This window comes from Phaethon lepturus, unplaced genomic scaffold, assembly GCF_000687285.1.
Source record: "Phaethon lepturus isolate BGI_N335 unplaced genomic scaffold, ASM68728v1 scaffold42627, whole genome shotgun sequence".
In the NCBI taxonomy this organism is placed as follows: domain Eukaryota; kingdom Metazoa; phylum Chordata; class Aves; order Phaethontiformes; family Phaethontidae; genus Phaethon; species Phaethon lepturus.
In genome coordinates this window covers 316-15,862 of record NW_010554809.1, presented here as the reverse complement: position 1 = coordinate 15,862, position 15,547 = coordinate 316, and the positions used below count along the sequence as shown (strand labels likewise).

At 49.5% G+C, this 15,547-nt stretch overlaps 1 protein-coding gene across 1 annotated transcript in view; it reads left to right on the top strand.

Annotated features, from left to right (window-relative positions):
* The window catches only part of ALKBH5 (AlkB family member 5, RNA demethylase), a gene marked incomplete at its 5' end in the record, with an annotated part of 14,606 nt that extends 1,949 nt beyond the window's left edge, over nt 1-12,657 (top strand). Inside the window, 3 exons of the mRNA XM_010291966.1 lie at nt 5,091-5,171; nt 10,116-10,271; nt 12,003-12,657. Of these exons, the coding sequence (XP_010290268.1) occupies nt 5,091-5,171; nt 10,116-10,271; nt 12,003-12,186 (421 nt within the window). The remainder of the gene's footprint in view (nt 1-5,090; nt 5,172-10,115; nt 10,272-12,002) is intronic.
* Between the last annotated feature and the right edge of the window lie 2,890 nt (nt 12,658-15,547).

Below are 15,547 nucleotides of genomic sequence, written 5' to 3'. Positions count from 1 at the left end.
AGGAATGGCGCTGAGGACATTTTCTCCTTCTCTGGTGGACTGGCTGGGGCAGGGAGCGTGGATGGGGAGGCAGAGGTCAGGATGGCTTCGTGAAACGGAACCGGGAGGGCCCCGTCCTGCCACATGCCCTTTTACTGCAGAGCAAGCCCCGTGCCCAGGGACGGAGACTGCTGGGAGCGAGGTGGGCGCTCCGCTCCCTGTCCTCTCCTCATACCTAAGAGGAGGGAAACTTTCTACCCTAATTTTCCTGCTGGTGATGCAAACCCCTGTGCTGCCTTTCGCCGGGGGGGTTGAAGTAAATAGTTGTCCTTCCTTTCACAGCCAGAGGTGGGTTTTTTTTTTTTATTTTTTTATTTTTAAGGACAGTGAGAGTTTTTTGTTCCGTAGAAGCATGCTGGTGGGGCTGTTACTGCAGGGTCTGTCTGTAGTCTTGTAGTCAAAAAACTCTCGTGGCCTTGTGTCTGAAAGAGGAATGGGACTTTGCAGTGGGAGGATGGTGGGAGAGGTGCTTTTCTCTGCTCTAAGACCAGAGAATGATGTTTTCTTGTCCCAGAACCTCAGTCTTCCCCCAGAGCTGCTGGGAAGAGGCAGCTGGCTCAGTGCTCCTGGAATTGGAGCAGGGTGTCTCCCAGGCCTGTGTGTTTGGGCTGTTGGCCAGCATCACCTGGGTGCCATAATCAGTTTATTAATGTGGCTGAAGCAACTGTACAAATCAGATGAAGATACCTTTTTTCCCCCCAAATAGAAGGTTGCTTTCTGATGGACCCACCACAGGCGTTCACTAGCTTAATCCACAGTTAAGATGTTCTGCTTTCCAGCAAATAATAAACTTTAAAAGGGGGATTATTTCAATTTTGGTACAGCAGTTAGCAGATACTTAGCACTCACTTAACGGAGATTCTGCCAAAGTGATTGTTCTGTGATGGTATGATCGTGGCTGGATGCAAGTTCCTCGACTCCTTGGGCAGATCTCCTTGTCTCCCCGCTAACCCCAGCAATTTGGGAGGAGTGGGGAGAGGTGCAGACTGTGGGTAGGCTCTCAGGGGTCTATCTGTGAAATCCAGCCCTTGGTCCTGTTTAAGTCAACTCCCCAAACTTGGCTTTTTTCTCCTCCCAGTAAACAGTCACTGAAGGCAGTTGCCCTGGAGATAGGGAAACGGCGCAGATAGAAATGGCATGCTTGTAATGTCTGTGATTCAAATATTGCTGGGTCAGTGGCTGCTGCTGGCGTGCCGCCTTTCTGGGGAACCCAGGGTAGCTGCATGCGTTTGGTTACCGTGTGGAAATTGTGAGGATCGAAAGAAAGCTGTCAGATCTCTTTCTGACCCCACATCGTTCCCTGACTCTCCCCAGATCACCCATGTCCTGTGCCTGCTCTCAGCAGCCTGTTCCAAATTGTCTTCCCTATTTCGTAGCCACCTACCTGGCAGAGGGGCTTTCCCCATATCCCTCCCTTGACTTTATTTGCCTACCGTGAAGCAGGCTGCAGTGTCTGCAAGCACGGAACCCTCCTCAAACTTGCTGGAAAGTATTCAGATCTTGGGATGACAGGTTAGTTTTTGGAAGGTGGACTGGAGATCCTTCCGGCTGGGCTTGTGCACCTCTGCCAGCAGGACAAAGGCTAAGCCACCCCACGACCTGCTAACGAGCCCTTTGCTCTTCTTGCAAGGCACTTTTTCTTCTTTTGCATCTGCGGTGATGATTTGTCCTTGTAGATTTTGACATCTAGAAGAAGACCTCCTCCAGTCCCCTCTTTTCCCGCAGCCCTCACAAGTGGGTACTCCTGCAGGTTTGTCCTGCTGCCAGCCAGGCTGAGGGGAAGCGGCAGCAGTGCCTTGGTCTGTGCTGCTCTCGGGCGGTTGGAGCTAAGCTGGATTTCAGCCCTGTGAACCATCAGCTGTCTGTTGGGGGCTGCTGGCTGGACCACGTTTGTGGGTTTTCTTTTTTTAACAATAATTTGATAAGCATCAATCGATAGAAGCAGTGGGGAGGAGATGGAGGAATTTGCCTGTGGTTGGAAATAGTGCAGTTGCAGTTAGCCGGAGGAACGAATGGTCAAAGGTAATATTTCCCGAGTTCTGAGAGCTTGTACGCCATACGGGTTTCCTTTTGCAGCGGGTGGGTGCTCCAGGTTGTCTCCCCACTGTGATAGTGGTGGAAACATCGTGATGTTTGTCTCTCCTGTTGTCTGAAGGCATGCCTGATGGTAGCATAATCGGAGCTGATTGGTGTCTCTGGAGGGTGAACCTGCTTTCTTTCCAGCTGGAGGAATCTGTCTGCAACTGCCTGGATTAGATGCTTTTCCAGAAAAGTCTGATCCCTCAGAACAGGCCATTGGTGCAGAGGAAGTTCTGGGTGTGCCACTGGTGATGAGGCAAATAGATTTGTCCAAGCTCTGCTTGAACTGGTCGGTGTCACATCCGTGGTTTGTGGCAGGAGCTTTCCTGAACCACAAGTAAAGCCTTGAGCTGCTCAAACCCTGCGATGGGCTAGTGTGTGAGATCCCTCTGCCTCTGAGCTGGCCTAGCTGTTGTCAACCCCTAGAAATATTTCTCATTTGAGACTCTGCAGAACTTCAGGGCCTCCTTTCTGGTTATGTTTGTACAAAAAAATCTGCTTTCATCTCCATGTGAATCAGTTATGTTGTGGCTCGACAGCAGCTCTTCTGGACTGAAAAAGAGACTTGGGGAGGAGTTGGGGGGGTGTAAGATCTGACAGGTTGGTTAGGAGTTGCGGTGTTGGTTGGGGGACCGTGTGAAAAGCATCTGCACCTCCCCATGTTCTTCTGGAAAATGCTTTAGGCTGGAGATGACATGTTTGGGTGTTCTCGTGGGCAGCAATTTAGGGTTTTCCTTAGCAAGTTATCTCTTACCTTGTGCTTTGGGTTTGTTGTCTGGACAAGACATCTCTGTGTAGACCCTTGATATCATTATGCATGTTTTGTTTCAGTATCTTCCCCTTCACCCATCATCAGAATGCGGCAAGGCCTGGCAGTGGGTGAGAAGTTCATGCTGGCACAAAGCAGAACAAGCGTGACACAAGCAAACAATCTTTTTCTTCCATTTCTCTGCCTGGTGCCTGTGTGAACCCCTTTGCTGGAGGGCCATGCAGAGAGACACCATCACCGTATCTGATACGGTGCAAGCTGGGTTTTCCCACACAGGTGTGGCACTGGGGCAGACTGGTGGGTCCCCATTAGGGCCTCGGACAAGGGTGCTGGGGCTGGTGCTTTGGTGCTGCCCATGTGCATCTGGGACCACAAGCTCTGCCTGGCACTGCTCTGAAAGCGAGCTGAAAAGCGGGTTCCTGCCTGGGGAGTGAGAATGAGTGGCCAGGCTGACCTCTCATGATAGAGAGCGCAGGTCTGGAAGCAAACCTTTTCCTGATGTTCAGGGTGTCCCTGAGGATGTGCCGAGTTGAATGTTAACATGGATGACATTAATGAATTTGCTGGAGCTTGATGCAGAGATTCCTGGAACATAACAGAGCATCATTATAAGACCTTTCGCAAAACTCTGTCTAGTTGTGCAATGCCCCGGAGGATGGGGGGACGGACATCACCCCTTGCTTTAACTGATCAGGTTTTAGACTCCCAACTCTTTTCTCAAAGCAGTAAATCCATCTTTGAGAGGTGTGCATTTCTCGGTGAGTGGGTGGGTTATCTAACCAGATAAAGGAAACCCGGTCCTGTCCCCAGAGAGTACCTGCGTGTGCGTGATCGTCTCTGCTCTAAGCGTCCTCAATAACCTGCAAGCCATGCTCCTGGAGGGCGGGCTGGCAGCCGGTGTGGCAGCAGCTTCACGGTAAAGTCTTGTGGGGAGAGTGGGCTCAGTGACTTCTGCTTCAGGTTAAACTGGCGTGGGGGCGTGCTAGGTTTGTGTGGCCTGAGCAGCCTTCACCCAAGTCCCTTCAAAGGCATTCCTGTCCTTGTCAGCTGTTTCAGGAGGCTATTTTCCCTGTACTGGACTCTAGAAGGCTCTTTTGTGAACAGACACTCTCCAAACAGCAGGTAGAGGGCAGGCCCACCTCTCAGACCTGCTTGCTAGCACCCATGCGAGTGATGAGATGCATGCCTGGCGGGGTGGTTTGTGTGTGCAGGTGTGATGGCTGCTCTCCACGGACCTGCCGTGATCTCATGTGCTGTGCTGGACCCCGGGAGTTGTGCTGAACAACAGCCAGCCACAAGAAATACGCTCCTGTGTGTGGCAGGTAGCTGGAGCCCTTGTTGGCCATGGCTTTCCTCCTGCCTGCTAGAAACGTGATGTAGGTGAAGTCATCTCATATAGCAAAACAATCCTGAGAACGGCTGCTGCGTGGCCGTGGAGCTGCTTGAGCCTGGTGTAATTTTAATCGTCCCAGGTAGCTGTCTTGCCTTGTGAGCCCTGTGGCAGGGAGGTTTTAGGAGTGCAGCTTGGTTTGCAGGTCTGAACTTGAAGGTCACCCTATGTGCATTGTGTTGGGGTTGGGCTGTGCTGGGAGTGATATTCGTAACGTGGCTGAAGATGTGCCATACGGGATGGCGGAGAGTGAGGGTGCTGAGATGGCAGTGTTTGTGCCCAGGTGAGAGGGGTGAGACACTTGACTCTTACTACTGCTGTACCCCTTCCTCAACTAATGAATCTTCTCATCTACTCCGGTACACCTTTGTGTCTGGGTATGCTGTGCACCTCAGCCATGTGAGATGTTTTTTCTTGGGGACATGTGTGAGAAGATGCTTTGGGGCAACGTGTTGATCTTTTTTCCATATTGCTCCCTAATTTCTTGATAAATGAATTGGCTGAATTTACACTCCATAAACTCATTTTCTACAAGTTTTATTTCACAGTGTTGTGGCAGGTGGCAGTTTCCTCTGGTGGTGGCTAAAAAATTGAGTACAAAAAAACCCCCAAACCCTGACTGTCTTCATTCTTTCCTGAAGTTTCTTCCTTTCTACAAGTCTAGCTCCTGTGTACCTGGGCAGTAGTGTTTGGAGGAGGAATTTCCGGTGGAAGTTAGGAAGTGACTGGCCAAACTGAGTTGTTGAGGCTGGCAAGCACTTTCTGCTTCTGCCCATCATCTTTCTCACAGTGGCTTTTTGTTTTTGTTGTCAGTGGATATGCAGCCGATGAAATTACACACTGTATTCGACCACAGGACATCAAGGAGAGAAGAGCTGTCATCATTCTTCGAAAGTAAGTGTTGAAGCCCTCCAGACAGTAAGATAAACTTGAACATGGTGGTGTGATGTTTCCTAAGGTGCTTTTAAAGAAAACACTTTAAAACTGCCATGCTTGTTAATTTGCTGGCTTGATCTTACACCTTGATTAGATGTCACTGCAATGCTCACTTGTGTCTTGCCATACCCATCGCTTGGCTGGTGGAAGTAGATGGAACTTGTTACTGCAGAGTTAATCACTTCTTGGCTCTGTGCAGCAGTACTTCATTGTAATGTCTGGGTTTGCAAGTGCTGTTCATGTCCAAACACCTGGCTTTCATTGGCCGCCTAAGTCCAAACAGCTAGGATTTCAAACTCTCTAGTTTTGGGCTATGTCTGATCGTATGATGCCCACATGTGTAAGTTACCTGGACAGTCCTTTGAAGCTGATGCTTATGATGAAGAATCTCCTTCAAAGCAGATAAAGTTTTCTTGGCTTTCATTTCCTGGGGAGAGGGAGGAAGATGCTGGCTTCGAAGGGAAGCGGATGCAGTGAATTTAGTGATCACTTTACAGAGCTCGTCCTTCGAGTCGGTGTTGGGAAGCCAAGCTCTGTAAGCTGTATTGCGCACTTCCTGTTTTAGGAGATACGCTGTCCTGGTCAGCTGATGGTGTTTCATCAGCCAGTGTCTGTTCCTAAGCTCTTCAGAAAAGAAAATGGAGGGGAAAAAAACCCCAAACAAACCAACCCCACCCCAAACTCCTCAGTATAAACTTTTTTTTTTGTACCCAGAAATGTCCCCTCTCATCAGTTCCTTCTACTAGGAGACCAAAAAAATGTGACTGCCACATGTTGACCCATGTTGATTGTGCCTTAGAAGGTGTTAGCAGTAATTCTGCTGTCAAGTAATCTTTTTGCAAGGGAAAACACACATGATTTGAGTACTGTAAACCCAGACGAAAGCGTGGGCATAAGGGCAGGGCTGCAGTTGTGGCCTAGGCCGGCATAAGGCTAGCAGGCAAGTGATCTAGATTCAGACTTGCTGAGCCTTTGGACAGCTTAATTGGTTTCAAAACAAGTCTGGCAACATTGTGAAGATATGGCACAAAGCCAGTGGAGTGGAGTTGGACATCTGGTTAGAGACCCATGAAATGAAGGCAGGAAAAACAGCAGCCCTGAGGCGTTAGCCAGGCAAAATCAGCACAGACCCAAGGAGGCAGGATGAGACGTGGCAGGTGATAGAGTGGGATCAAAGAAAGAAAGATTAGAACCAAACCACCCGATACTCGGTTATTGCCATGTGAGGTTTAAGGTGAGAGGATTGCAATAAGAACTAAAAGTTCTTAGAAGAACTAAAAATGTTCATGTTGCTGGTTACTACAGCCAATGAAAAGCAGCATGAGTGCTGACAAGCACCAGTGGAACACATCTCCAAATCCTGTAGCTGCTTCAGTTGGGCTTTAGGATAGAGAAACTGCCTGTCCTAGGCTGTGGAGCAGCTCCCTAGAAAAGACAGACTTGGCTAAATAAGCTAAAGCTGCCCAAATTGGTGTGTATGTCTAATGTACGTGTTTAAACTGGCTCTACCTCTTGCCTTTGTCAGCCTCTGTAAGCTAAAGGCGTTGAGTTATTTCAGTCTAGCCTGACTGCCCTCAAAGTGCAGCTGGGCAAGCACCTATGCGGCTGGCCTGGCGCATCACTGCTGAACAGACAAGGCCCATTAGCTCCTAGCAGAGCTGTACTGGCTATGTTTGCTTAGCAGTGTGTCCTTCTGTCTTCCCCCGATTTTAGGGGCCTGATTTGCTTTAGTGGTTAGAGAAGTGTCTCTGCCCAGTCATAGGCAGGCAAGATGGACTGACTTGACTAGCAGGCTGAATGAAACCACAACGGGATTTTTCTCTTGAGCAAAGTGGAAACCCCCTGGTAATTATTTTTGTGTAATCTCCGTAGAGCTTAGCAGCCCTGGTGAATACATGGCAATTGCCTGTTTGCCAAAGGGTACACTCTGATTGCTGCCAAATAGAGCTTATTAATTGCTGCTTATCCCTTGTGACGGCGGCAGTCTCCTCGCTGAGTCCTGTGTGCATGCATGCATGCGCAGCAGGGCTGTGGTGACCTTTGTATGCGCTCGCATCCCCACGGCATGTATTGCTGCAGCAAATGCCATTCCCTAGTCCCGGATCATGCAACTTTGTGGAGTCTGAAATAGCGTGTTATGCAACCAGGAAAACAGCTACTTCCGCGGGTAGCCTGCTAGCCCGAGAGGCTTGGGAGCAGCCAGCGGCCTTGTAAAACTCCTGTTTCCTCGTCTTTGTAGTAGCAATCGGCTCGAGCTTTCCAACGGGATCAGATCAGTTGGGTCATACAGCAGCATAAATTTTGTGGCAGCTAGGAGCTGGGACACTTGGCTCTGAATAGGCTGCCAGAGCCTGCTGGGCCCCAGACGTTCGAGTCTGGATCCGCTCTTGCCTCTACTCCGGGCACGTGGTTCTAGAGATGTTTTTTGCTGGCAGCAGCAGGAGGACAAAGCTGCGCGAGCTGGAGAAGTGACTGGGTTTTGCAGGATACTTGAGAGCAGTGTGGTTACCTAGTAGGTCATAAACACTTCAGTGCTGTAGTGTGATGATATTTACAGTGTTTCCTGCATATTGGAGTGCAGGACTGTGGGGAGCCAACAAGGTTTGGAAGTGCTTTGAGCAAGAGGCTGCGGGGGAGGAATGATGCTCTCAATTTCATGAGATGCTGAAAGAGGTAGGGGATAGAAACGAGACCTATTGATGAAGCGGGTCTTAAAAGTAATTTTTCTGGTTTCAGCTGGGTTACAGTTAATTTTCCTCCTAATAGCTAGTACAATGCTGTGTTTTGGATTTAGTGTGAGAATAATGTTGATAACACACCGATGTTTTTAGTTGTTGTTAAGTAGTTGCAGTGCTTATACTCAGTCAAGGACTTTTCAGCTCCCCGTGCTCTGCCAGCGGGGAGGTGCACAAGCAGCTGGGAGAGGGCTCAGCCAGGACAGCAGACCCCAACTGGTCAAAAGATATTCCCTATGAGATAACATCATCCTCGGTATGTACACTGGAGTTGGTCGAGGGGTTCGAGTCGCTGCTCAGGGACGGGCTATCAATTGCTGTGTGGTGAGCAATTGCTGCATTGTGCATCGCTTGTTTTTTGTATATTCCTTTATCAGTAATACTATCATTATTATTATTATGAATTCCTCATCCTTTGCTGTCTTATTAAACTATTTTTATCTCAACCCACAAGTTTTTTTTTCCAGTTCTCTCCTGCATCCCACTTGGCAGGGGGAGGCAAGCAAGCGGCTGCGTGGTGCTTAGTTGCTGGCTGGGACTAAACCATGACAGTCCTTTTAGAGTGTTTGTGCTGCCATTTGTAAGTACTTCTTTGTAGGCAGTTACATGGAGGAGTTACTCTATTTAACTTGAACTTTGGTAGGTAATTTGCTCTCCATTTTAGCATAGCCTCTCCTCATACCTGCTCCTGCAGCTTGTACCGGCGTTGCTCTGTGGACAGAGAGAGCGTGGCTGGTGTTCCCTTGCCCTTGCAGTATATTTGGTGGTTTGTTTTAATTGCAGGCCTGTAGTTGCTGTTGTATTTGAGAGGTATTTAAACCACCTAACTTGTCTGGGGCAGGATCCGCAATGCCTTTGGTGTTCTGGCTGGACTGAGTCCAGTCCTGGAGCCGAGAAGGGCTCAGGACGACGGTGTTGTGGACTAGCACAGGCTGCAGCCTGGCAGCCGCTTACGGAAGTATTCCTTGTTTCTGGCATGCTGGGCGCACTTGGGGTGCCGTGCCCAGCTTCGCGTGTGCCAGCCTGGCACCGCCCTGATTAACTGAAGAGGCTCTCACCAATGGCGGAGAGGAAGCTTGGCAACTGGACATGCTTCCCAACAGGAGTTTAGGTTGGGATTCTCCCATGGAAACCTCCCTCAGGAGCTGAAGTTCAGCACTAAAGAGCAAGTAGTGATTCTCCCTTTTCTTTCGCCCAGATCCCTTCAGTATTCGCTCCTAATCCCAAGGAGGGAGATGGGCTGCAGCAACAATATCAGGGTGCCTTCTGGGAAGTGACATGGATCCTCCTGAAGTTGGCAGCTCTGGAGCACCAGTACCACCTTTTAGTGTGTTTTGCCCATTCTTAGACTTCAGTCTGTGTTTTGAAATAGACTTTAGCAGCGCTTTTAAGTTGAAACTGGTAACTGTGCTGTGCTTGGAGATGATGATAGCGCTGTGATGAGACGCTGCACCGTCGAGTTTTCATTCCTGCTGCTCAGTCTGCTGCCTCCCTCCAAGTGTGTACGGCTACAGTTGTGCCTGGGTCAGCGACAGTTGTGCTCTGGGACAAGCTGTGCTTGCTCTCTGCTGTGGCTTGAGCATGTTTCTATCCCAGCATGATCAAGGTGGTGCTGCGCTGCTGGAAGGGATGTGGCGCAGCTTCTGTTTGCTAGACCTTCTCCTGCCTTGTACTTCAACTCTTTAAACCTCTTAGTCAAGTTGAGAAACGCCTGACCCCATGAGATCTCGAGACAGTGGGGAGTTTCCAGATAGAAGCAGTTATTAGTGTTGCAGGTGATGATGAATTTCACAGGGCATCTCACAGGTGGCTTAACTGGAGCTGCAAGTTATTGACAAGTCACTGTGACTTCATAGGATTTCACAGGGGCTCCAGTGCCTCTACTCTGTATCCTGTAACACCATTCATACTCGCCTCATGACTACATGTGTTCCTAAGCCTTCCTCTTCCCTCTAACCAAGGCAGCAAAGGTTAAAGCTGAAGCTTCAAGTACCAGAAAGCTGCAGCTTGTTCTGCTGTTGAGCATAATAGTCCTGACTCTCTTCCTGAGCTGTGTGGCTGGGATTGAGGGTTCTGCTTCAGCACATCTAGGACAAACGTCTGCTGCAGCACACTAGCGGTTCTGTAGAAACTCCTTGCAAATTCTCTTCTCTTTAAATATTTGCAGAACAAGACTAGATGCACCTCGATTGGAAACAAAATCCCTGAGTAGCTCTGTGTTGCCACCAGGTTATAACTCTGACCGTCTGTCGGGGAGCAACCGGGACCAGATCCTGAAACCAAAGCGGTCCCATCGCAAAGCAGATCCCGATGCTGCTCACAGGTAGGATGATCTCTCCTAAGAGCAACGTTTTGGTTGGTATTTCTAGGTCAGTGCATGTCTGTGGTTCCTAGCCGCTGACAAGAGAGACTGCACAGCACGCTTAAAAACATCCTAGTTTTCACCTCCCAGGTGCTTACTGTGATGTACAGATCTGTTTTATCAGAATGAGGTTCTTTAGCCTCCGCAAGCCTAGGAGGAATGTATAAGCTCTGGCTGTAAGCAGCTTACATTGTTTATCCTGTGAGTGGCATAATGAAGAAGCAATAGATTTGGCTGGCTCTTGATAACGCAGTCATTCAGAACAATAGTTTCCCTGCAGCTAATTATTTTTGACCTCTATTGCTAAGCAACCTGGGCAGTTGTGTTAAACTATATTATGAAAGCAATCTTGGGAGAGAACGTGGGGTTTTGCTATCTGGGAACGGTGAAGGTCTTCTTTGGAAGTGTCTCAGACCTGTTTTGGTTCCAGAGCTGCATGTGTATATTTTTGTGTGTGTAACCAGCCTGTGTGAATGCGTAAGCCTGACCTTCAGGGGAGCTCCTTGCTGAGCTTTCAGACAGCTTGAGCTCTGCAGCAAGGCTTCCTTTAAACACAGTCTCGCTCTGTGTGAACGTACTGATAGCCATGAGTGATAGCCGGTCTGCCAGCTATTGTGCAATATTTCTGGTATTCTCCAATTCCAAAGCTTCCTGAGGATCTAGGCAGCATTCTCTGCACATCGTGTAAAAACCAAAACTTGGCTTGGTCCCGGGGCTCGGCTGCTGTGTGGCCCCAGCCCATGTTTCAACCTGCCCTGGAGGGAGGAGGGTGGGGATGGCTTGTTTATGAGTGGTGTTCATTCACCTGGACTCAGACTGACTGGGAAGATAGATCAAGAAGAGACGCCAGCCTGCAAACGAAAGCTTACCTTGGAGCACGCAGTGGGCCGGTGTGTGATTAGAGAAGCGATCATGCAGGACAAACCTCCAGATCCTTGAGAGCTGTTTTTTGCCTGATGTGGCCTTATTGGGCTGAGGAGGCTTGCATAGAGTCCTGCAGCAGATGGGTATCAAAAACATGTTTTTCTCTTCCTTTGACGTTAAAGACTCCAGCATAACATAAGTAAATAGCATGTATAACAGATAGTGGTACCTCTTAGAGGAACTCAGCAGTTGCCACCTAGGATAAAATAAATGGTCCATGTAGCCCACCAGCCCGGTCCTACTACGAAGTGATGGCCAGTGAGAGCAGAAGCAGCTCTGCAGAAATAACAATTGCAGTGTGCTAACGTTTGAGAGAACTAGTGAGAGGACAAAGGAGTTCAGAGCTGTGGTTTGGTCCTGCACCACAAGCATCCCAGCAGCTTAAAAAGGAGTTCAGCTCTGTGCTGTGAGTTCTGCTGTTGGAGAGACAGACCCCTCTGCCCAAGGGGTGTTTCTTGGGGCTGCAAGCTGCACTTAGAAAGAGGTGACTGGGCTGTTTGGAAGTGTTCCTGGTGGAGGTCCAGACCAAAACTTGCCTTGGGAAGGGGAAAGACTTGCACCATCAAAAGCAAAGTTCTCAGCCTCTCCATGGGAGGTGCAACTTGGTGATCTGTTCCTGCTCTGCTGAGTGCCCAGGACTGGGAAAGCAATGTGGAAACAGTCAGTCATATCACTCAAAGTATGCAAAATTGCAGACAGTGTCCACACAAGGAATGCCTAAATCCTGTCATGGATGTGCTCTCACTCCCTCTTTCTCTCTCTCTGTAGGCCACGGATTCTAGAAATGGATAAAGAGGAGAACAGGCGCTCAGTCCTCTTACCAAAACATAGGAGACGGAGCAACTTCAGCTCTGAGAACTATTGGCGAAGGTCTTACGAGTACACGGAGGACTGTGACGAGGAAGAGGAGGACGGCAGCCCAGCCAGGAAAGTTAAAATGAGGCGACACTGAGGATTGCACTTTCCAGGCTCATGGAGCTGATGAGATTGGCCTCCAGTCTGTGAAAACTTTCTCCTCCCTCTGGCTATCTTCCATCTAAGCTTCAGTTTTGGTTTTTCCTTTCAGGCTGAAGAGTAAACAGGAAGGATCTAGCGATTTGTTTTTATGAATGGAGGAATGCTGAGACATATGTAAGGATGGAACATGTCCAGTGCACATGGTGTCCTGAGTCATGGGTCAAACGGGCATCTCTCTCTTAGGAAGCAGATAAAGTTATGCCAGGCTGTCTGGTGGGATTTCTTTTGAAAACACCAAAAAGTTTAACTGTTTCATTGCGCAAGATTCAAGAATTGTGTTTTTTGTTTTTTTGCTTTAACTTTCTTCCTTTCCAAATGTTCTAAATATGATGTTTGACCCCAGGAGCTGAAACTCTCTGTGGTGGCCTCATATTCCTTGCTTCACCAAAGGGCTCCTTGGTCTGCTCTTACCTAGTTGTTGTTGGGTTTGTTTTAAGGGTGCCCTGCAGTAACTGGAAGTTTGAAGCTTTGCAGGTTGATTTTGAAGGGTTTAGGACATTTTTGTTGCACTTTAGTACCAGTTTTTAATGCCGTAGGTTTCCTTTCCAGTCCCTTTTCCCAAGCCAGCATAGGCTCGCAGCCTTGTGTCCTTGTGCTGCCCTCTCTGAGAAGAATGTACTTGAGCTCTGGTTTCTCAGTGCTGGTCTGACCAGGATATGTTTTGGTTGAGGAGGAAGGAAGCGTGGCAGGCTTCACTGAGGCTGGCCCAGCATCGACCCGAGGTCCATATTGGAGCCCTGGGGCTGCTGAGTGAGGGATTGCTTTGAGTACATGCTGCTTCCCAGAGCTGGAGACAGCAAAGAGGAGCAGGAGAGGTGCTGTGTGCGTGACGACGCTTGCCTTGGTCCCCCTGAAAAGAGCTGTTCTCCACTGCCTGGGGGACTGGCTTTTGGCCCCCTGCCCCTTTTAGGTGGAGAGAGTATTGGCACAGTGTCCCATCCCGAGGGACTGGCTGCGCTCTGTCAGAGCAGGACCAGGTACTGCCGTGGCCTCGGGGGAGCCGGACAGCTCGGCTGCGGTCAGTCCCCTCCTAGGCTGGCTCTGGGAGCGAGGATGCTGCAAGGGTCTAGTTTGGCCCCAGTGCAGTGTGTTCAGCTAGTGCTGCAGCAGTTGCCTGCCTCCCTCGGCTTATTCCTGCCTGTATTCCTGGGGTAGGGAGTTTTCTGTTTGGTACAGAAAATGCTGAGAAGAATTGGGTATTTGGCCCCGTGGAGCTAGTATTAGAAAGTCTGCTGCCTTCCTCCTCTTTTCCCACCCGGTTTGCGTTAGCCCAGACCGAAGCCTCGGTGTTTTCAAAGTTTGGGGCCCAACACCATATTTAGAACCGTACTTTTAAGAAACTTCCTCCAATTGATTCTTTGAACCCAAGTGTTGGCAGTTGTAAGGAGTAGTCTTATTTTTAAATTTTTACTGCTTTGCCCTCCCTCAAATTGTAGTTTTTCTTAGTGTCGTGTCCCCCACACACTTCATGGTCTGCACGCTTGGCAATAAAAATATGTAATATATTTTGAAACCTGTTTGCTGCTGTCTTGAGGGGCTCCCAGTCAAAAACAAAAACAAAAAACAACCCAGAAAACCTAGGCGTTGTTCCCTGGAGCGCTGTTCCTTGGCGATCAAGCATGTTTGCTGATATCTGGGTCTTGGTATCCTTTTCATTCCCTGCTGACTTCTGCAGCTCCTGCCATTCGCCCATTGATTGGGTTACTGCTTAGGCTGGATCTAGCAGTCACATTAGTGCAAAGGAAGTTACCATCACCTTCAGCACCGCTGATCTGCAAGGGCTTCATAGGTGAGGTCCCCAGTGCCTGTCTCTGATTCTCTTTATCCGATTGCTTTTCTGGTGAGAGCCCCTGTCGGCTTGCTGTGGAGCTATGGGCACAACCTCACGGGATGCCTTGGAAGGAACCTGTCTTGTCTGCCCAGAGATCTGAAAGCTCATGCTTCTGCTTATGAAACCTTTAAAAAGCCATTTTCAGACCACACTTAGCGTTTGAAGCTGTGTTCCACACCTTCCCAGCTTTCTGCAGAGAATCTGGGCCAGCTCTTGTCTACAACCCCCCTGTTTTGGAAAGCTTGGCATTTGCCTGATAGCAAACCCCTCATGCTGGGAGCAGCATCCCTTCTCTTCCTTATGGCTGGTGCAAACATCTCCAGGAAGCTGGAGACCTGCTAGCAGGATACCTAGTAATGGCTGTTTCTAATTGTCTTTCTGGATTCATCCTGGACGTGCCCCGTGCCCTCCTTGGTGTCAGGCTCTCCTGTGGGTGCTGCTGATGGTGGCAGTGGTCACTGCCAGAGGTCTTGGCTCTGCGCAGTCTACTCTCTCCCCTCCATTGGCTCCCAGTTTTACTCCTACCTCTGCAATATGGATACTGTACCCTGGTGTCTCAACTCCAAAATGAATCTGGAGGCAACCTGCCCTTCTGGGGCCACTTCCCAGAGCAGGGCTCCTGTGGGACAAGGTGTTGGCTCCATCTCCGCTGAAGGCTGAACAAGGCATCCTGTGGTCTTGCCTCTAGCCCGGTAGCAACATTCACCTCATCCCAGTCCTTGAGCAGTCTGTACGTGCACAGGTATCCTTCCTCTCCTAGTTTGTGTCTGTATTCCTGTGTGCCAGGGTTGGGAGCTCTCCCCTCTTCTTCCTTCTTCCCTGCCCCTCATCTGTGCGGTGGGTCTGAGCTGGCAGCTGTGGCTGGAGGGGCAGGAGTTGCTCCTTGCTGGAGCTGCTCTCCAGCTACTGCCTGTTCTTATGTGCACTTGGTTTTCAACCTGACTGGTTGGGGCTTGACACCGTGGAGAGAGTGGGACACAACCGGTCTGACCCGTAGCATCTCTTGGGCAAGGAGTCCCCAGCGTGTAGGCAGGCCATCTTCCCACTTGTACAGACATTTTCTATACACACAGATGTATATGTGTAGATAACATGTTTTTTTAACTCTTTTGCACTGAACAACATTGGAGTGAAACCTTGATTTGAAACCAGAAGACACATTTTCACGTGGATCCAGATGTCTAGATCTCTTCCTATAATCTGTCTGGTAAAACTGTGGCTCAAAAATGCTGGTGATGCCCGTACCTGTTCTCTGTTGCTGGCTGTGTCAGGTTTCGGGTCAGGTCGGTGGCATGTGTCTGCTGTGGAGGATGGAGGGTGATGAGCTCCAATTCGGAGGCAAAACTTCTCCCCATCTGCTTCACAGGATGGGCTCATGCACAGACCTGACCCTGTCAGCATTGTCATGTCTGCCTGGTCCGGTCGTGCAGTCTGACCTCCTCTCCATCCATCTGCAGCCTGTCGT